The 23,402-nt window shown below is 39.2% G+C and overlaps 1 protein-coding gene across 9 annotated transcripts in view; it reads right to left on the bottom strand.

Moving 5' to 3' along the window:
* akap13 (A-kinase anchoring protein 13) overlaps positions 1 to 23,402 on the bottom strand; it is a 132,149-nt gene that overhangs the window by 30,272 nt on the left and 78,475 nt on the right. For 6 of the 9 annotated variants that reach the window (XM_055193152.2, XM_055193156.2, XM_055193157.2 and 3 more), the window contains exons 9-18: positions 23,200 to 23,287; positions 22,169 to 22,302; positions 18,125 to 18,453; positions 17,378 to 17,425; positions 15,207 to 15,266; positions 13,685 to 13,868; positions 9,490 to 9,586; positions 8,880 to 9,002; positions 6,941 to 6,983; positions 4,521 to 4,635 (exon numbers count right to left, since the gene is read on the bottom strand). In XM_055193152.2, coding sequence (XP_055049127.2) covers positions 4,521 to 4,635; positions 6,941 to 6,983; positions 8,880 to 9,002; positions 9,490 to 9,586; positions 13,685 to 13,868; positions 15,207 to 15,266; positions 17,378 to 17,425; positions 18,125 to 18,453; positions 22,169 to 22,302; positions 23,200 to 23,287 — 1,221 coding nt within the window. The remainder of the gene's footprint in view (positions 1 to 4,520; positions 4,636 to 6,940; positions 6,984 to 8,879; positions 9,003 to 9,489; positions 9,587 to 13,684; positions 13,869 to 15,206; positions 15,267 to 17,377; positions 17,426 to 18,124; positions 18,454 to 22,168; positions 22,303 to 23,199; positions 23,288 to 23,402) is intronic. The other 3 variants (XM_055193158.2, XM_055193160.2, XM_055193159.2) reach the window with 3 other exon arrangements.

Here is a 23,402-nt window from a genome sequence, read left to right as displayed (position 1 = left end):
TGTCTGTCTGTCCACACTTTGTTAAAAACATGTCTGTCTGTCCACACATTATGTTAAACTTCCTGTCTGTCTGTCCACACGTTATGTTGAATTTCCTGTCTGTCTGTCCACACATTATGTTGAATGATCTGTCTATCTGTCTGCCCACAGATTTAGTTAAAAACCTGTCTGTCTGTTCAAACTTTGTGTTAAAAACATGTCTGTCTGTCCACACATTATGTTAAACTTCCTGTCTGTCTGTCCACACATGATGTTGAATTTCCTGTCTGTCTGTCCACACATTATGTTAAACTTCCTGTCTGTCTGTCCACACATTTTCAATGACCTGTCTGTCTGCCCACACACTGTGTTAAAATCTGTCTGTCTGTCCACACATTGTGTTAAAAACCTGTTTGTCTGTCCACACATTGTTGACTTACCTGTCTGTCTGTCCACACATTGTTGAATTACCCGTCTGTTTGTCCACACATTATGTTGAATGACCTGTCTGTCTGTCCCCACGTTATGTTGAATGACCTGTCTATCTGTCTCTCTGTCCGTACACACATTATTTTGAATGACCTGTCTGTCTGTCCACACATTGTTGTATTACCCGTCTGTCTGTCCACACATTATGTTGAATGACCTGTCTGTCTGTCCCCACGTTATGTTGAATGACCTGTCTATCTGTCTCTCTGTCCGTACACACATTATTTTGAATGACCTGTCCGTCTGTCCACACATTGTTGAATTACCCGTCTGTCTGTCCACACATTATGTTGAATGACCTGTCTGTCTGTCCACACATTATGTTGAATGACCTGTCTATCTGTCTCTCTGTCCGTACACACATTATTTTGAATGACCTGTCCGTCTGTCCACACATTATGTTGAATTACCTGTCTGTCTGTCCAAACATTGTGTTAAAAATATGTCTGTCTGTCCACACATTATGTTGAATGACCTGTCTGTCTGTCCAAACATTGTTGAATTACACGTCTGGCTGTCCACACATTGTGTTAAAAATCTGTCTGTCTGTCCACACATTATGTTGAATTACCTGTCTGTCTGTCCATACATTGTTAAATTACACGTCTGTCTGTCCACACATTGTGTTAAAAATATGTCTGTCTGTCCACACATTATGTTGACTTACCCGTCTGTCTGTCCACACATTGTTTAATTACCCGTCTGTCTGTCCACACATTATGTTGAATAACCTGTCTGTCTGTATGTCCACACATTATGTTGAGTGACCTGTCTGTCTGTCCGCACATTGTGATAAAAACCTGTTTGTCTGTCTGTCCACACATTATGTTAAATTAATTATCTGTCTGTCCACATATTATGATGAATTACTGTTCTGTCTGTCTGTCCACTCATTGTGTTGAATACTGTAATCTGTCTGTCTCTTTATTAGCCCATTGAATTGAATGACCTGTCTGTCTGTCTACCCACTGTAGAATAATCAGTCTGTCTGTCAATCCATCATCCATCCACTGAGTTAAACGACCTGTCTGTCCATCTATCCACCCACCCAGTGTGCTGAATGACCTGTCTGTCTGTCCACCAACTGTTTTGAATAATCTATCTATTTATCTGTCTGTCTGTCCATCTATCCACCCAGCATGCTGAATGATCTGTCTGTCTGTCCACCCACTGTGTTGAATAATCTGTCAGTCAGATGATTATCTGTCCATCCGTCCATCCATCAATGTTAAAAGACCTGTCTATGTGTTTATTCACTTATTGTATTTAATGACTCATCTGTCTATCTATACAACCCTTATGTAAAATATGTCTGTCTGTCCATCTATGTACTCACCTTGGGTCTCATTTATGAAACTCTAAAAAAGTCTATGTACACACAACAGCCAAAAATGGCATACGGCAAAAAATATTAAGACTTCTAAAACAAAGCAATGTTCCCTTTAAATCAATAAAGATCACCTGCAAGTGTGTGTACGTGAAGCATCCTCAGATCCCACCCTGCAAGCCCATTCTTGCAAGTGTGTGCAAGTAGTAGTGTCTGTCCACCCATTATGTTAAATAATCTGTCTGTCTCTCTCTTTTCACCCAGTTAATTAAATCACCCGTTTGTCTGTCCACCCACTACTAAATAATCTCTCTGTCTGTTAATCCATCCATCCGACAAGTTAAAAGACCTATCTGTCTATCTATTCAAGCACCTAGTGTGCTGAATGACCTGTAATCTGTCCGTCCATCCATCCATGTTAAAAGACCTGTCTTTCTGTTTATCCACCTTTCGTGTTGACCCGTCCCTCTGTCTATACAACCCTTATGTTAAATAATATGCCTATCTGTCTCGCTACCCCACATGGTGTGGTATATTACCTGCCTGTCCATCCAATATATCAAATAATTTGTCGTTCTATCTATCTATCCATTAATTGTGTTGAATGACCTGTCTCTTGTCTATCCGTCTGTCTATCCACCTATTGTGTTGAATGGCCGCCAGTTGTCTGTCCGTCCAGCTATTGTGATTAACGGCCACTCGCTCTTCTCTTTCTATCTTTATCCAGCCATTGTGTTGAATTGCCTGTCTGTCTGTCTGTTTGTCCATCCTTCCAGCCATTGTGTGAAATACCCTGTCTGTCCCGCCACTGTGTTGCATGAGTTATCTGTTAACAAGTGTTATTTCTCTCTAATTTCGCTGAAACATTTCTCAAGCATCAAAAACCACAGCCAAAATTAATTAATTGAAAAAATCCAGTCCGTTCCGCTCCTACACCAAGCAGCTATATATCCAGATTATACTGACAAACAAGCCGCAAGAAACAAATATTAACAAATATAACTTTAATTTAATTATTATATATTACACAATGCACTGCATAAAAGTTAACGCTCATAAAAGACACACCTACATAAGAAAATTATTAACAGAAATTCTTAACACCACAATATTAAGGATACCACAAATGCCACCAAGCCACTAAAACAATACATTAATCCTCTAAAAATCAAACCAACAAAAACATGTAAACCACAACCGCAATAACATCATAACGAAAAACGTTACAATATAAAGATAGCACCATACTATCGACATTTAACATTGATCCTGAAACCTACCTCAACCGGTCCCCCAACTTTTTTGATCTTCAGAGAGCGACCCTGTGGCAAAAACCTACGACACAACGTAGACATCCCAAACACGGACGGCCAACGAATGCGGTCACTGGTCTGACGGTACAGTAGATGCGGCCGTGTCTCTCTACATACACACACAACTTTCCATGATAGCACGCAGCAAAGACACTCAGAGGATGTGACCTACAGAGTTTAAAGAGTGCTGCAGCGTCTTTCTGTCTTTTCTAACTGTTATGCTCGACTTAAAAACAGCGCACTTCCTTTCAACCCCCCCTTCCTAGTACTCAAACACACTTGAGTTGCATTGTGTAGTTTACTGTAAGTAAAGTTTTAATCTGAAGCTAAATCAAGTTTGACACCTGTGGTCGTCACGTGACCCAAAGCATCTACAAGAAACATTTTTTTTTAATTAAATACTCATTAATCACATATCATGGCTCAGCCGGTCTGATGTGAACATTCAAAGTGTGTCCTGTCATCTATCACGTCATCTATTTTCATCTATCCGTTCTCTGAAAACATGAGGTCATGGATTTTAACAAGAGTTTATTTTCACAGAAACGGAGGAGCTTTAACAGTGCAACTGTGTGTGAGTATATTTAAAACAGAAACGCAGCGACTGAGACCGCAGTTTGCCTTTGCATCCTGTTCAACTTCCCTACTTTGAGCTCGAGTATGATGCACAAAGTTGCCTGTGCAAGAGCGAGCTTTGCGGCGGAAGAACAGATGATTCGAGCAACCTCAGATCATGCAAATGTTGCTAAGTGATCGAGGACATCATCATCTACGGAAATCACAGGGAGAAAACCTCAAGGTTATAAACCAATTCGTATCAAAGGTTACCAGCTGCAAAACAAACGTACAAATATTGCAAGACGTTTTTTAGACATACAGAGCTGAAGAGAGGAATTTATCAGTTTTCAAACCAAAATAATCTTGTTTGAATCACGGTCGAAACGATACATTTTCATAAAAAGCATGAATCTGTACAACTTTTGATATCTTCATTTGAACAAACACAAATGCACAAAAATAAACTTTGAAAATGATTATTGCAAAACTGGAGTCGAGTTTTACAAAAAGGTAGCATGATTGCACTAACAAAAAAAAAGTTTAAGTAACTAGTCATCTAGTCCAGATAACTAGGAAATACATAAGGTCACATGCATCTATAACTTTACAATATACAAGTTAATCTCTGCTTACTATGCATGATGATTGAGTCTTTAATATTAGCATGTAATGTGGAGACACTTTATTGTTTTACAATTTTTATTATAAAATCATATTGCTTATTTCCTGTTTTAGTTCATTTCCTGTATTTTCTCTGCATTTCTGTTTTTGTTTATGAAATGTATTCTGTAAAGCTGCTTTACAAATTCTGAAAAGAGTAAGAAGTGTATTGAATTGTCTTGTGACAAACCGACCTTGCTCCTCTTGCTCATTTTGTTCTTGAGGTAACTGAAGGTCCTGCTGACTTTGGTTCCTCCACCTTTGCATTCACTATCACTTCGTAAAGGTCCAGGATCCTCCTCGGAAATACTGCAGATGAGAAAATGAAACGACAAAGGGGAAGAAACTGATTAGAAATGGATTTTAAATATGAACTTTCTTCCTCTGTTCTGATATGGGCGTGTTGGTTGACATACATTGGAGGCAGCGTTATTTGATAAAATACATTTTCATCTATAGTTTTTAATATTAAATACACATGCTAAATGCTAAAATTCTCCTAATTTATCAGACATGATGGCTTTATTTTTTTCGATAATGGTACAGCTGCAGCCTGGAGATCTCCAAATGGGAGCAGTAAACTCCTAAACGCAGTGGGAGCTCCAAAACAAAATGGAAATGCTTAGTCATTTGGAGATGCCACTTTCATTGAAGAGCTCCAATATGAAGCAATGTCTACTTGATTGAGCTCAGTTGCATTATGTGTTTGCCTTCTTCAAAAAAGAGACATGCAATGCAACCTTATAATCTGACTGAAATGAGTCATATTTTTAAATCAGAAACATGCTTAGGACCTTAAAGAGCACCTATTTCATTGCTAAAAACAACTTTATTTCGTGTGTTTGCTACAATACAATGTGTTTGTGTGGTTTATGGATAAAAAACACATTATTTTCAACATACCATACATTTTTATAGCTCCAGATTTCAATCTCTTCGTGAAATGCACAGATTTGAAAAGCTCTGTGTCCCTGATTGGCCTGCTAATCTGTATGTTGTGATTGGCCTGAATACCTCTGACGTCAGCCGGAAATGTGAAGCTCCTTACTGTGTTTAAAAGATTCGCTCACAATGCAATGCTAACAGGAGTTAACTTACAAGCTGTGAGTCCAAGCGTGAGGAATTATGATAATGTCGGTCTTGTCTACTTCACCAATCCCAGGAAGTAAATTGTTGCCTACAATCCGTGTGTTTGTTGTAGTCCAAGAAAAGAGATTTACGCTGGAGATGAGAATTCGCGTCATCGTTTACTTTGGGGTTTGTACGTTTTGCATATCGTTAACATGTACTAATACACACTTACACACCAATGGAAATTTAAAAATGTGAATCGGACAATAGGTGCTCTTTAAAGCAACACTAAAGAGTTTTTGCTCTTTGCTCCCCACTACAGGTTGGAAGCGGAATTGTCCATTACCACTGTCGTAAATAATTTAGCTTACTGCAGCAAAGCTGGCTCTGATTGGATTGTAGGTCTGCCGTAAAGCAAGTTTTTGTTGTTTTCATTCGAACTACAGGACCGCGACCCGACGGCTGAAAACTTTTTTAGTGCAGTTTTGGCTGATAGAGGGCTGCAAAGCGATAGTGAAAGTGCCGTTCACCCTGTTTCGAGGGGATGCACGACTAAACTTTTTTGGAAACGTTATTTTAAGGTAAAAAAAACTCTTTAGTGTTGCTTTAAAGTCATCATAAAATCAAAATGAACACATTTTTATTTTATATGTAATATTGTAGTGTTCATTACAAATTATTTATCTGTGCACTTCATTATTTTATTTATTTTATTTATGTGCACTCATAATCTTTAATCAGAAACGCTAATCTCCTCCCCTCTTCAAAATGACGCCTCTTTACTTCCTGTCACGAGTAATGGCTCAAGGGCGGTGCTATCGAAGACTTGTTTCTGCCAAGGAAAAAACTGCAGCAATTAGCTCCAACGATCCAATCAGTTCTACATTTTTATCTCGGATATACGTTTTGACAGGGAAAAGAAGAAAAGCACTACTTCTGTTTCATGGTGACTTTGAAGAGCAACAATGGTCAGATTCACAATTTTACATTTCCTTTGGCGTGTAAGTGTGTATTAGTACATGTTAACGATATGCAATAGGTACAAACCCCAAAGTAAACAATGATGCTAGTTAGCGGCTCCAACGTAAATCTCTTTTCTTGGACTACAACAAACACACAGATTTTAGGCAACAGTTTACTTCCTGGGATTGGTGACGTAGACAAGACCGACATTATCATAACTCCTCCCGCTTGGACTCACAGCCTGTAAATTAACTCCTGTTAGCATTGCATTGTGACCGAATCTTTCAAACATGGTAAGGAGCGTCACATTTCCGGCTAACATCAGAGGTATTCAGGCCAATCACAACATACAGATTAGCAGGCCAATCAGGGACACAACCCTTTTCAGATCGGTGAGCTTAGTACAAAATCAGAGCGTTTGGGGAAAGCGGAGATATGTGGAGCTACAAAAATGTACGGTATGTAGAAAATAAAGTGTTTTTTAACCATAAACCACGTGAACACATTGTATTATATATAACGTTGTTTTTTAGCAGTTAGCATACCTTAAAAAAATGAAATGCTAACGCAGGTGTCATACCTGTACTCTAATGATCCTGATGTACCCGTGAATGAGGCCAATCCTGAAACAAAACCAGAAATAAATGATTAAAACCAACAGTGCAGTGGAGGTGTAACCAGATCTGAGTGAGAGTAACATCTATAAGATCTGCAACAGACATCAAGCTGGCTACACGCTGTATGATTTTTAGTCTTTCAATCGTTACTTGTTAGACTGTCTCATCAATGTTTTTTATGTAGTACCAAAGAATACACATCATCGTCAGTGCACAAATAAATTAATCACAAATGAATATGCATACAAGTGAACCTGTCACGCTGAAGGTCGAAGTACGGTCCATTTTTGGCACGTACGCGAGGGCCCACGTGTAGTGCGCATGACACAATTTGCGTCATCGGAAGAGTGCGCACGTACTGTACATGCACCGCAGGATTCTTATGCTACGTACACACTAAACGCGGGGCATCGAGTTACTCAATCTAGATTACTCGCGGGATTTAACTTCGTGTCATACAAATTTTTTGCTTGAGTTAAATATTTTCAACTTGGGCGAAGACGCGTTTGAGGGGAATAGCGCGTGTTTTTGCGGCAAAATGTAATGTATGTAATCTACTCGCACAAATCGTTGAACTCGCGTCTGGTGTAAACCCGTCTTTAGGTCATGCATGCGCATACAGGAGTGTGTATGTAGGCCACGGGACGGGAGGTATTGCTAATTGTCGCAATGCGCATGCGTCGAACGTCAGCACGTGTATGAGTTCAACGACTATGCTTGGCAAGGCTCGTTCGACTGTGCGTGTACACTTGCATATTTGTAAAAAGTGTTATAATACAGTATTATGGCCTATGGTGGATTACAGAAAGATTTTACGATCCGTGCCAAAAATCGTACAGCGTGCATCTGGAGTTTGGTACTTGTACATAAGAAAAACGACACAAGTTTAATAGCGAGAAAATAATCTGGTGTCCTGTCCTGCAGAGAACAAAGGGAGGAAATATTTAAAGTAAAATGCCACATTGAAAACAGAATTGTACGAAATTCACAAAGCTTGAAGTTTAGACATTGATCTGCAACCACAAAAGCTTCAGGGAAAGATTGAGTGATAATGTATAGGCATGCTGATACATCCATTAAATGTATAACCTTTGGGATCCATAACAGTTGCGATCTTAAAATGGCAGCCAGATTATTCTTTTTTGTACACGATCTGGGGATATTTTTAAAGGAAACTCGATCCTGTTAAGCAGCTGCCTGAGGTCTAAAAACAGTCCTATTATAAAAAGTGTTTATATGGATCTGATGAATGTGAAAGAGATGGAGCCAATGGAAAAAAAACAAAACAGACGTGGCTTACTAGAGAGACCTACTATCCGTGGTGCAATAATTCAATGTGTTTCTTTAGCGAAACTATGTGTTAACTGAAAAAACATTAATCTGTCTTATGCAAGTCATATTGGAAAATAACATCTTAAATTTACATCAAGTTGCATAACAAGATGTAAGATGATGTATAGCATTAACAATATTTGAACTGAAAAGACAACAAAGCAAAGAAAACAAATGAGAGATCGGCCCTTGCTGCACTGCTGAAAAATCATGCTTGCATTGCCGTGTTTTGATGCATTTTGTAATGCAACATCGCAAGCTTAACCCGTTTAAGTGATCAAACAAGTAAATGTGAAATGCAATGATGCAAATGCAAAAAAGTACAAACCAATTTTTACAATGCATCTTCCATTAAAAACCCATATAATGCAAACAATGCAATAAACATTTATCACTCAACAACACAAAGGAGAGAAGAATTATGGGATAGGTTTTTAACAAATAAAACGTTTCTTTGACTGGGCTTATCAATAACTTAGTGACACAAGGGAGGTAGGGTACACAATTCATATTAAGCAGGTGTTGAGAACAGGATCCACGCCAGGCATTGCGAAATATTCTTTTACTTACTGACTGTATCATCATCATCACTGGATGAAGAGCCAATAGAAAAGACAGATTTAGATTTGGTAAGCAAAGGCGAGATGCTGAGGGAGAAGGAGATTCGTCGCTTAGGTCGTGGCCGTCCAGTCGCTGTCGGGTTCCATTATGACATGGGCAAAAAAAAGATCAAAGCAGGCGTTATAATAAAATAGGGTGCCAAAAAAATGCACACCTTTAGTTCACCCTTAATGTCCACTCCCTTAAAGTGTCACCAGAGTGAGGTGGAAAAGAAAATCATGGGACACATCGGATGAGTTGAACAACACCAGTAATCCCAATCCACACAGGAATACAAAATATTATGCCCGGTTGTGATCCCAGTATGGTTAGAAATGGCGATAACAGGAAGTGAGTGGTCATTGTGTGACCAATGTTTGATTCCTCAAGTAACCTTAGATAGAGAAGAAATAGACCAACAGAGAAAAACTATTTCTGAATGTCTGCAACAAATCTATGGGTTTTTTCAAGCTAAGCTTGTGAACTCATTCCTTTGTGTTACTGAACCCAAAGCAATGTTGCAGAGCTCAGAAAGGGACAATAAATTACAGACCAGCAAACAAGACAAGTTTAAACTTACCGTCCAAGTCTTTATGACTGATGGCCAACATAGAGACGGATTTGGTGAGAATCGGATTTGCAGGTGGGACATTTCTCCGTCCAGACTGGATGGACTTCTGAAAGCAATGAATGTAATTTATTAAATGATCAACAGTGCCAATTTAACCAGCGTGAGTTCAACTAATGTCACCGGTGCAAAATACAGTGTTGTACAAAAGTCTTAGGCCACCAGCAGCTTTGTTGTTTTAGCAAATCTTTAATGACCATCCACATTAATGTTTTACTCTCTTTGTTCAAATACGAAAAGTGTCTTCCGGTTCGAGATGTGAGACTCATATATTTAACAGTTAACAGTCATTCAAGATTTAGCGCCCCAAAACGATATGGGACCACAACTTGAATGAAAATAAAAAGGGCAGAGGTGGGTAGTAACTAGAGTTGTGTTGAAAAACCAATTCACCGATTCTGAATCGATTTTCATATTATTTTCTTAAGATCGATCCGTAACTCAGAGGATCAATTTAATAATTAATAACGTAAACTTGCCGCGTCATTGAATTCACGCATGCGCGCGAGGTGGAAGGACATTAAAACAACGAACATGGCGGTCAGTAACGTTAAGCAAGCGCAGGGGCGTCACCAGACGATTTTGCCGGGGCTTCAGCCCTGAATGTTTTGAGTCAAGCCCTGTGACTCCGTTATGACCTGGCTCATTTCACACAGTTCACACGCCACACCTTGTATTTCTCACGCTGAGAGGTTAAGAGATGAATTGTCCTGCTATATACAATTAATGGACGAGGCATACGCAGGACAGTTCTGTGGAGTTCAGCTGCTTCGAGTTTTTTAAGTGTGTTCAACTTTACGCAGCGCCGCAAGAACTTACAAGCAGATGAAATCAGAGTGCCGCAAGACTGATTTCAAATCGCTTGCGTTACAATGATGTCATCCACTTGTCGTTTCTTGCAGCGCCTCATGAAGTCGTACACACATTAATGCATCCTATCAGATAATCAGAAAGAAATGAGAAGTTGTTTCTGGTTAAATGATAGTATCCTGCTGCAAGCACGTTCAGTACTAACATGGATTTAACGGAGTGGAAGTTGGATGAGCAAGATCGATGAATGCGGTAGATATAACCCATTTTTAAGCATTTGGATTTACGATTCCTAGACGAAATCATTGCCTTTGATCAAGACACTGAGAGCTAATACTGGGGAATAAAGCCAAATTCGTGCTAAATTATTATTGATTCAGTCAAAACTCCAACAGATTTGCAACCAGAAGCTTTAGTTACCTAGAACTAGATGCTTCCTGAAATTAATGTAATAGAGATGAATTTCATTATTATTGCCCTTTCATCATTAAATGTTCTGCAATACTGTATGTGTAAAGTAAGCTTAAGTGCACTTTAAAGGAAAAGTTCGCCCAAAAATAAAAATCATTTAATTACAATTCTAAAAAATATATATATAGAAAACATGCACAGCCGCTATAATTGGTTCTAGGCTAGCTAGAGCGGGTGATCTAGGCTAGTGATCCCTGTATTTACATAAAATGGTCTGGGCTAAGCTCCGGATGGCCTTCAATGCTGAAAACGCAACTGAGCAAGCGATTGTTTTGAAAACTGTAATTCAGGTAACAGCTGGAAAAATGCTTTTTTTCAAAAACACTTTTCTAAATCTCGAAGATCGGATCAGATCGGATCAAATTGAATCAAATAATGATAATGGATTCAAGATATTGAGAATTGGAATCAAATCGATTCTTGAAATTTGAATCGAAACCCAGCACTAGTAGTAACAAATTAAATTTACTTTGTTACATTTATTTGAGTACATTTTTTGAGTAACTAGTACTTTAAGAGTAAATTTAAGGATGGGTACATTTTACTCTTACTCAAGTACATGTCTAGTGAAAAAACTATACTTTTACTTCGCTACATTTAGTGGTGTTACTCCGCTAATGTGAAATGGTAATAATTTATGAATATACATTCATTGTTCGTTGCGAGAGATTGCTACGCAACACCTTTTACCTTATTGTTATACTATTTCACACACTGAGTGTTTTTGTCAAATGCGCTCTTGTGCAAGCAATGACAAATCCTGTAAACCTTAGAAACAAAACACTTTCACATCTGCACATTTCCATATCCTGTCCTCACAAAACTAAACAAATCGATCAGCATAATGTGACGTTTTGCATTAATAAGGGAGAACCGGGGCAAAAGTACTGTTAGCTTGTTTAAAGGCAGATGCTGACAAGTTTTTGGGTAACACTTTACAATAAGGTTCATTAGTTAACATTAGTAAACTTCATTAGTTAACATGAACTAATAATGAACTGCGCTTATACAGCATTTATCAATTATTGTTACTAATTACTAATACTTTATTAAAATCTTATTACCGTTAGTTAATGCACTGTGAACTAACATGAACAAATAATTAAAAACTTTCTCTCTATTAACTAACATTAACAAAGATGAATAAATACTGTAACAAATGTATTGCTCATGGTTTGTTTATGTTAGTTAATACATTAACTAATGTTAACTAATGAACCTTATTGTAAAGTCTTACCAGTTTTTGTTGTGAACGTGAAAATAAAGACACAGTTAACTGTCAGAAAACATACAGTGTGTGTTTGAGATTTTTTTAAATGACACAGTATTTGATGTTGCATGACTGAGATAGACTGCTTTACTTTAATTTAGGTTTATAAGCAGTATATAAGCAGAACAATTAAACTTTCAAGAAAAAGTTTGTGAAAGCCCTCCAAGTAGTCTAAAATTCTGTGTTTTTATGCTTCTTTGCAATCAGATCGGAAGTAACGAGTAACTAACTACTTGAGTAGTTTTCATCTATTACTTTTGACTCTTACTCAAGTAAATAATTCAATACTTTTACTTTAGTAAATTTAGGGTGAGATAACAGTACCTTAACCCTCCATGGAAGAGGGTTGGGAGGTTGACAAGAAAAAATGGCCACGTATCACGTGACGTAGGGTAGCTTTTTAGCTAATTTCTAGATTCAGTAGCATGTGATGGTAAGGCAAAAGCTTAGATGTATCCCCAGATAGCAAAAATATCCACATGGCTTCTTTATGCCGCCAGCCCCAAGCTGTCGGCTATAGGTGCGTCCCGCTGGCGGGGATGAAACTTTTGCCGCCAAATACGTCACTCCCATTTGTTGCGGGATGCCGCCAGCATGCAGCCGGCGGACCGACTGCTTAATTTATGCAAAAGCGGCTGCCGCCGGCGGTTCGCCGTCAGACCTGTTTGCGATTACGCCCTTATGACGCTTACTGCCTCCAGAGGACCGCCGGTGGTCCGCCGACTCATTGCTATCTGGGTCAGAATCAATACAGAGATTAAGTAGGTCAGGTGTTATTTAAGGATGTCGGAAAAAACCTTATGTATCTAAAAGCAGATATTGGGCTGAGCCAGAGCCCACATCATAAGGCTTGGTTGCTAGCATAGGCGAGTTGTTCATGTATTGCAGGGCCATTTTTTACAGTAGCGCCCCCTGGAAACAGGTGGACACCAGGGGGCAACCTTCCGGTCTCTATTGTGAAGCCAACATGGAAGGGACTGGAATTCATTGAGGTGTTCCAAAAGGGAGTCAATCCCATAGACCCCCCCCCCTCATGTTGAAAGCCCAACTTTACAGCAGAAATAAATATTTTAGATGCCTTGTACAAAAAGTGATTTTGGTCAATATAGCTAATTTTGTCCCTCATAGCAACTGTGAGGGTGGGGAATTTTTTGTAACTCATCCGTTTAAAGTATATTAACCCTTAAAGTTTTGCATAATTAAGGACGCGACCACTAGTGACAGGTGAACTGCTGCTGCGGTCACTACCCTCGAAATAGGCAGGTGTGGTTTTAGCAACCAGGCACCTCAGCTCCACGTGACGTCAAGAACACTACGGCCATATTTTACAGTCTATGTTACATACAATACACAAAATAAAAAAATTTGGTACCAAGTACATCTTGAACTTAATATCATTAGATTAGAATTAGAAATGAGGCTGTCTGTTATTTAGGTTTAAGAGATCCTGCAGGTTCCTGTTATTGCTCAAGTGTAAGGGACCCTCACACTAAATACTTTATGCTTTAGCTTACATATTTGTTCATTTTTGTGGTGAAATAGAGTCTTTTGCACAGTACTGTATACAGCCATATGGTTTCAAAACCAGTGGTTTACCTGACTGTTCAAACTCTTATAGTCGCCCTTGTCTTCTTGCTCTTCTTCAGTAAGAGACACAAGTGAGCCCCTCTCCTCCCTGTCCAGTTTTGACGGACAGTTCGGTTCCTGGACAGCATCCTCCACTCGCTGAATTGCGCTTTTCCTTCCTTCCTTCTCAGCCGTGAGACCTTCCAAGCTATAACTGCCAAAAAGTAATACATTGTGATTATATAAACTGTGATTCGGGTAAAAACAATAAATAATGTAACGTTAAAAACTGAAAAACTTCCATTTATAAGATCCATTCATTTCATTCACTGTTACGTGCATTTAAACACATTGTATAGTCATAAACACCCACAGACGGAGATGCTTGCACTAAAAGCATGAGTCTGATGATGTAAAATTGATCAAACTTGTCCAGATAACATAGATGATTCAAAACCCACTGATTCATGGCCATTTCTTGACTTCCTTCAGAGTAAAAAACGATTCAACCGCTGAATGATCACTGGTTAGCGATTGTTAGACATGATTAACAGCTAAAAAAAATTGGTCACAGTGGTAGCAAAAGCAACTTGGACACTCATGCAGTCATGAATGAAAACGCATTGATAAAACATCGATTGTTATTTAATAAATAAAGAATTTCCAAGGCATTTAATTCATCATAGCTTAGTCTTATAAATACAGGTGACAAGTACACCTACGCGTTGCGGTTTACACGCCTTCGTCCAGAGTGTGATCAATTGTTATTTATTTTAGATTAAGACAGCAAATGCATATTTTTAAGCAAAGAATAATAAAAAAATAAATACATTGGGAATATAATGTTTCAAATTAAGAAAAAAATTGCATATGCTTTTAACACAAAGTGATGAAAAGATGTTCATACAATAATGTGACATCTGTGGTCTATATCTTTATTTATATATCTCACTAACTAATATAATAAAACACCAACAGCTGACATGTAACATGTACACATTTCATGTATAGCAACTACATGACAAACCATTTTTCAAATCTAAAACTAAAGACTCATCTAAAAATCTATCGAGTTATGTCTACATCTAGCATGACAAAGAAATACAACAACAATCTCACCTCTCATCAGGTTCTGAGATCCAGATCAAAATGTTAGTCATAGTTAACTAGTCTACATCAAATGTGCTGTATTTAATTTAGTCGACATGGTCTACATTTAATTGTCGAAATGCATTTTTGTCTAAACGTATGCATGAGTGCTCGATGTTGTTCGCTCTTAGACAATGAAGTCTAACGGAAGTGTATGGTTTAAAGCCATCATTTCACTGGACAAACATCTAAGACCACAAAAACACAGACAGGAAGTAGAGCATCACACACACACACACACACACACACACACACACACACACACACACACAGAGTGACATGCATATGTAGACTGGCGCTTTACATAATACGCAGTATGAGTTCACACAATGCAATTCTTGCCTTGTAATTTCACAAAAAGAAGAACTTGCATTTAAACTTCCTGTTTGTCAGTATTTTTTACCTTCTGCCGTTTATTTCGTCGCCCTCTGAATGCAGGACGACCGACGGACACCAGCTCATGCTTCATGGTGAGCGCAAGAACGTGGATGGATGAAAAGATGGATGGATTGGAAAAAAGTTTGTTAGTACAAAGAATGTACAACAGTTTTAAACTTAGTTAGTGGGTTATCTTGTGAATATCGTGTTTTTAGGAAACCCTGAATGTTGTGGATTGAAGGATGTGATAAAACAATTAAAACTAGGGCTGCCTAATGATTAGTCACGACTATTCGTTTGCAGAATAAAAGTAATTATTATACACAGTACATCAACAAATATTATGTATATTTAAATAAAAACATGTATTTATAATTTTAAGGAAGAAATATTGATATAATAAATATTTATATTTATATAAAAAAAAATTATACACATGCAAATATTTCTTAAAGGAATAGTCTACTCATTTTCAGTATTAAAATATGTTATTACCTTAACTAAGAATTGTTGATACATCCCTCTATCATCTGTGTGCGTGCACGTAAGCGCTGGAGCACGCTGCGACGCTTCGATAGCATTTAGCTTAGCCCCATTCATTCAATGGTACCATTTAGAGATAAAGTTAGAAGTGACCAAACACATCAACGTTTTTCCTATTTAAGATGAGTAGTTATACGAGCAAGTTTGGTGGTACAAAATAAAACGTAGTGCTTTTCTAAGCGGATTTAAAAGAGGAACTATATTTTATGGCGTAATAGCACTTTTGGGAGTACTTCGACTCGGCGCAGTACCACCCTCACTCTCCCAGTATGAGAGTGAGAAGGGGAGCTGACTTTTCAGGCGAGTCGAAGTACTCCCAAAAGTGCTATTACGCCATAAAATATAGTTCCTCTTTTAAATCCGCTTAGAAAAGCGCTACATTTTATTTTGTACCACCAAACTTGCTCGTATAACTACTCGTCTTAAATAGGAAAAACGTTGATGTGTTTGGTCACTTCTAACTTTATCTCTAAATGGTACCATTGAATGAATGGGGCTAAGCTAAATGCTATCGAAGCGTCGCAGCGCGCTCCAGCGCTTACGTGCACGCACACAGATGATAGAGGGATGTATCAACAGTTCTTAGTTAAGGTAATAACATATTTTAATATTGAAAATGAGTAGACTATTCCTTTAAATATATACATGCATGTGTGTGCATTTATATATACATAATTATTATACACATTACACGCACATTTAATATGTAAACAAAAACTTTTATTCTGCAAATGATTAGTCGCCCATTAGTTCACCCATCGCTGTGTTATTATTGAAACAACACATTTTGTGTTACTTTTAACACATGTGTTATATTTTAACACAAAATCAACAGAAAATGACGCATAATGTGTTAAAATTACACATAATGTTCTGCAAATGATTAGTCGCGACTAACCGTTAAGCAGCCCCAATTTAAACGTCTTTGTACATGCTTTAAAGTGCTCATTTTTAACCCAGCGTTGGGTAAAAAAGGACGAACCCACACTCTAAGAACAAATGTGTTAAAAACAACACATTAATGTTGATTCTGGGACAACACACTAAATGCGTTGTCCCAGAATTCACCCATCGCTGTGTTATTATTGAAACAACACATTTTGTGTTACTTTTAACACAACATGTGTTATATTTTAACACAAAATCAACAGAAAATGACGCATAATGTGTTAAAATTACACATAATGTGTTAAAAGCTTACCACACAATGATGTGTAAAAAATTAAAACATCCTTTCTAAGAGTTCAGCCTGTTGGGTTGTAATTAAAAGGGACACTCATTTTGGAAAATGAGCATTTTTCAAAAAAAGTGAAGTGTCCTTTTAACCTATGCTGGGTTGTTGGGTCAGATATAAACATTTTCTGGGTTAATTTACCCCAAGGCTCGACCCTTTTTGACCCAACGCTGGGTGAAAAACAACCCATTACTTTATAGACTGTATACTGTACTGTATGCCACCCTATTAAAACTAAGTTCAGCTTGAAAGGGATTTATAGGAAAGAGACGTTTTTCTTTTTACAAAAAACTTTTCCATGGCATATGGTGCTCGGGTCACATTGTTACATTTCAAGCATTTTCCAAAGGCGGTTCAACAACAGTCAAGTCCCAGTTTCAGGGGCCCCTAATGGAAAGAATGAAGATGGATGATGATACCTTCTCCTATGGCCCCCGGACCTCCGCTCCACCTCAGCGCATGCCGTACTGGAAGAAATGGATGGATGATGGTGAGAGAACAGAATGAATAGAGAGAGATAATGAGACATGAAATGAACATGAGCTAATAAGATGATTGGCGGATCTGGCAATGCCATCAATACATTAGGGCGGGACTACCTGTGTGCCAGCCAATGGCAGATGGGAGAGAGTTTTGCAATACATTTGGGTGAAAAAATGGCAAAGAAATTGCACACTAAACACAAAAAATATGATTTGCATCAGAATTTGAAGCTCACTTGGTAGAGCATTGCGTTAGCAGTGCAAAGGTCATGGGTTCAATCTCAGGGAACATATATACATACTGAAAAAAGGTATAGACTGAATGCATTTGGATAAAAGGGTAAAAAGTATAAATGTGAAATGCAAATGAATTCTAAAAGTGAAAGAAGTGCATTTAATAACTGGCGGAAACGCAGACGTGTGTGACCTAAATTCAGCTATTTCTCACAGAACGGCTCCAGCTACGCTGGGATTCCCCTTTATAAACACACACAAACATTGTGAATAATCCATCTAAAAGCTGTACACAAAACTCAACGGGAAAAAATAAAACAACATCAGAAAGTGTAAACTTAAATAATAAAGAGCTTGATAACATGACACCTTTCAACAACAACAGATGACTCTCTTCAAAGTCTTACTCTTCATCAAACCCTTAAATTAGACAAATTTGGAGATTTATACCTGCGTTGAGTCATCTCCACCTCTCCTGCTGAATTTTTCCCAGGGCCCCAGCTGTGCCTGCGGATCGGAGAGAGGGACCTCATGGAGGGACGTAAAATAGCCGAACGCTCCGGGACCTCTGTTAGACAATCCTTTCTCTCCTCCTCCTCAGTTTCTCCTGAAACAGAAGACGCTCCGGGGGATGCGGGCAGCGCGGGGAAGACGTCGGATACGGGGGTCTCTGTGCCGGGCTGAGGGGCCGCGCTCGGGGTCCCCAGGCTTGAGGTGTCATCCGTGGAGGAGGAGTAGGACATGGATACACCACTTGTGCTGGTGACGCTGTCCTCAGCCTTTGGTGGAGAAGAGAGAACAGAGATAACCAGTGTTATTTAACAGAAACCAAACAAACAATACTCGCTATTGTTAGGATGCAAACATTATGAATTATTGTCTGCGTCACATCTGGTTTTGACAAGTCGAAGTGTCTTTTTCAGCCGTACCAAACGATATACTGTACCACTTTATGCTCACGATAGATACAAGCACACTCATATTTTTTTTAGTGGCCTTTAACATTTCGTGCCTAATGGTCTACTCATATTATACTTATCAGACCGAACCATACCCGAGTAGCATTGCCCCCCTCTCAACTCACACTACACTTTACGAACCGTGCCTGAGACCACCTCTGCAAAGCGCAAACAGAGCGATCACACTAACCAAATGCATAACGTGGGGTCAAACTGAAAATCTGTCGAAAATTGAGCAAGTTATGGTCATTTAAAAGTACCTGCACCATTAAAACACAATGCTACGAGTGAGCAAGCTGCCTGTGGTAAGATGGCCGCCAGGTGATGCCGTTAGAGACTCTGCCATAACACGTCTAGCCTTTATTATACATATCTATGCTATTCTCAGCCTCAGACGTCACTCCCACAAACTGTTGGCTGAACGTCTGATGTTTTTCGTACACTTTCTGTAAACCCTGTGAGAATGTCAAAGTCGTTTTGATTGGTTGAAATAAACCGGATTTCCACAAGACGCGAGTGTCGCGATTAGTTTCGGTCCCTGGAAAAAAAAGCTCTGACGTTACATTGAGGAAGAGAATCAGTCTTGTTCACGTGGATAATAATGACCAGTTATCATGATCAGCTAAACACTCATTGGTGTGGCTGTTGATGAAGTGCAAAACGTTGTCTATGGTGAGTAATGTTGTCGTTAGATGCTATTCGGTTGCGGCTGGTTATTTCAATAACTGACTTGTTGCAAGCCGGCTCGTTATTGTGGGGAGTCCGAAACGTGACGCTAGATGAAACAAACTGTGATTGGTTGTTTGACATGTCGGTCAAACAGCTTGTGGGCGGGCTTTGTCCAGAAAAAGCAGCGAAAAAGACCCGACCTTCAGTATTGTAGGTCTGGCTATGAGAGACTAATCTATGCTTGCGCTCCCGTAACGTCTGCTGTTGCTAAGCAACCATGAGCCGCACTCTTCAGATTCAGTAATGCGTCTTTATGCATAGTTTCTTCGATTTGTGTCACAATAATAGTCGCTTGACAGATTGTACTGTTCTGGGAATAACACAATGTTTATATGATTCAATGTTGATACGTAAAGGGTGAAGCTGATTGGTCGGTTCTTGTCACATGATCTGCAGTGCAAATGCAGTTTTCTGACAAGTAAAATTGGGGTGTGCCTCATACGTCTTGAAAAGTGAAGCTGCTGGCTCTTTGATCGCCCTCTGGTGGCTGGCTGCAGTACAAGTCATAAACCCCGCCCTCTCCATTCAAACGAATGAGACTCTGCTCTAAATAAAAAAAATATTTAAAACTTCCAATAAAATCTCCCGAAAGATGGTTTTGGTCCTTTCAGGTAGTTGTTATCACGCTGATATATGTTCAATTGTTAATTTTTGTGATAATTTTAATTTTAGCTAGTAATTTGATGCTATAGAAACGGGGCGTGTCGTTATGATTGGCGTTGTTGAATTTGGCGCGCAAGCGTTTGGGCGGAAGTTTGATACCGCGGCTCCGCCTCTGGCTTCACGGACGATAACTTCTGCGCATGCCTTTGCTCCAAACTGACGTTTCTACGTAACATGTCGGCGACCATGGTTGGACATTTTTGGCTTCAATTCATTACAATGGAGGGAGGCAACGTCACGTCGTCCATCTTTTTTTACAGTCTATGGTTAAAACAAATTTCAACTCGCATACTGCATTGCTCTTCATTTGACAGCCCCTTATGGTACATTCACATTATAAGCGACTTTTTCGCTGGGTGTCGCTCGTCTCTTTCAAAAGAGGCGTATCTAAATCTGGTCTTCATAAACAAATGAGGCGGATGACGTGAACTCCACTGCTTCGTTCTCATTGGTAGTCGCTCCCGAAAGTCGCTCATAATTTGCATACAGTTAACCATTTCTCAACTTTGTCGCGCGACTGGACACGCCCCATCCAGTCGCCAACGGTCACTGTCACTCGTGTCGCCGGAAGTCGCCAAGCTTCAATTGAAATCAATGTTCTGCTACTGCTAGTCGCCGCTAGTCTAAATGCAGCTTTAGGGCTCAGTCACACCAAAAGCGTTTATGGCAGTTGCAGGCGCCTTTTTTGAATGATATTCTATGGGCAGGGCGCGTTTGCGCGCTGTTTATGCGCGCCGAGCGCCTTGCGGTTTTCTGCCGCGCACGCGTTTTTGAAGGAGCGCTGAGAGCGGAGGAGCGCCTGACGTCATTCGCGTCTTCCATTGTCCAATCGAATGAGGGGAGAGGCGGGCCTTACGTTGTGGCGAGGGAAGTTTACAGTTGCTTTGAAGAACCGGACTCCACTCGCTCACTCTCTCCTGCGTGTTTGTGCTCCTCTTATCATCAAACAAGGTCAGAGCAAGCGCCCTCTTTTTAAAGTTTCTGCTAATATGACAGTTAACTGCAAAAGAGCGCTCACGCTTCAATATTTGATTGACAAGACAGCTGACTCGGTGGTTGCTTAGCAATATGAAAAGCCGCGCTGCACTGCTCTTTTTTAAAAAAAGGCAGTGCGTCGCGCCTTGCGTTTGCAAGCGTTTAAAGCGCTTTTGGTGTGACTGAGCCCTTAGGCTGCACGAAGCATAAGCCGCACCGAATCTGAGTTTTTCCATTCTTGTAAACCTCACATAAGATATACGCACACACACGTAGCCCTGACAAACTCATTTCCATTAACAGCAGCTCATTATTTCTCTCACATGCGGAGAACACAGTCAGACGAGGGGTGTGGTGGGCAAACACCTACGGTAACACTGACTGTATTAGTTAACATTATGAGGCATAGCTATGGGACAAAAAACGCTTCCAGAACACAAGTCAAGTTCAGGTTAAGTGCTCTGTTGTCGAAATGGAAAGTCAAGCTTGGTGAAACGGTTTCCAGCTCTATTTTTGCAATTTCTGAACAAAGTGCGAGACCGCAAAGCCAGGTCATTCATATTGGTTACAAAAGAGTTATTGTTGAAAACTAAAACTAATGAAGATGTCCAAGAATAAAATATAATTTGCTAATATAATGTACCCACTAAGACGTTCACAACTGTAAAGTTTTATTTTTAACTCGTAAGCAATGCAAATGGTTGTGAGTTTAAATAACACACATACTGATAACACGTATAGCTCATAAAAGTGGCCGCCGTAAAATTAAATGTATGAAAGAATATGATCTTTGTATACTGTAGGGATAGAGGAACCACAAGGAAACTCTGCCTTGTGAGTCAACACGAGGCGAGGAGGTAAAAAATAGGGTCTCAGATGAAAGGATGAGGTCATAATTGCAGTCCTGGCCCACCGTTCTGCTTGCTTCACATGACATGACGTCACTGGAGTGAGATTGGGAGTGCGTACACAAAATAACCACTAAGACTAAGACACATTGCATAACCGTTCTGCTGGCAGATGGACTCGAACAATGAGGCACAGTCTAGAGATGCCTTGTTTCGTAAAGGGACGTGGAAACTAAATAGCAACACTCAAAAACAAACACAGAATTGGCCGATATGGGGAAAAAACAGCACGCACAGAAACATGAGCTTTACGGGCCCACCTTATTGGTAAAAACGATGTCCTCGCTCAAATCTTGACTGAGGAGAGAGTCGCCATCACTGACAGACCCTCGCATGGTGCTCGCAGATTCTTCGTGCCGGACGCTCTCCGGTGAGGGGGTTGGAGGAGGAAATTCTGTGAATATATACGAAAAAGAGGTTACCAACTTATAACGTTTTTTCGTAGTGCTTTTATCTTTTTAGAGATGCACTTTATTGAATTTATAAATAAAAAAATGAAATTGAATATGATTTTCAATGTGAAAAAGTTATACCTTTATAGATGAAATTATATGTGTTGCTTTAAATGAATAAAGACACTATTACAGCGAACGGTTTCAAACGTGTACTGTAAACTGTAAATAAACCAGACTTGAACCACTCTTGAATTGAATCAATATACAGTTTGAAGTGACTCATTTGAACTCTCTGTATTGCATCTCTGCTTGCAATCCCTTCAGACAGGATGCTGATGTCATCGCCTTAGATGATCTTATTTGACCAGTGGAGGCTTTTGTATTGACAGGAAGACATCCATTTAGTCTTTAGAGCAGTTTCCCATGTGACACAATGCGGGCACTATTTAGTCTGGCGTGCGCACACAAAAATACACAAGAGGCACTAGACAGCATCCATTCTTTTGAAAGAAAGGAAATGTACTGGGCAGCAGGCTTGCTGAAAGATCATGCAAAGAGCCGATGACCTCTACTAAATAGTTTAATATAGTTTACGTCTATATAAACCTTTCAAAAATCATTTATAAAAGCTCTGAATTGTAGAATTCAAAGAAATCAAACCATTTAATCTTGTTAAAATAAATTGTGAAATGCAAATTCTTGAACAGGAAAAAAAGGAACTGATGCAATGCATTATTAAAAACTATAAAACTCTGAAAAAAGTTTTTATCATGCACCCCGCCTTTAACAACACTGCATATATCATGCATCAACCCTTAAAACCCTACATCTAATTTTTTATATAATATTTTTCCTTCAGTAGGTCATTGAAGAGAATTAAGGGTGATGTTGTTTACCTGAACTCTCTGAACTGGATTTGTTCTCCTGGACTCCAGCGACTCGACTGGCATCAACTGCAAAAAATGTCTCGGTCTCTCTGTGGATCTGTAATGAGAAATCAATCCCATCGTTTAAGTTGAGATAACATCATTTATTCTGCATAAAATATAAATAATAAATCATAAAATATTATGAGAAAGCATTTCAGAAAAAAACCTGC

This window comes from Misgurnus anguillicaudatus, chromosome 6 (genome assembly GCF_027580225.2).
Source record: "Misgurnus anguillicaudatus chromosome 6, ASM2758022v2, whole genome shotgun sequence".
Lineage (NCBI taxonomy): Eukaryota > Metazoa > Chordata > Actinopteri > Cypriniformes > Cobitidae > Misgurnus > Misgurnus anguillicaudatus.
This window is presented reverse-complemented; position numbering and strand designations above follow the sequence as displayed.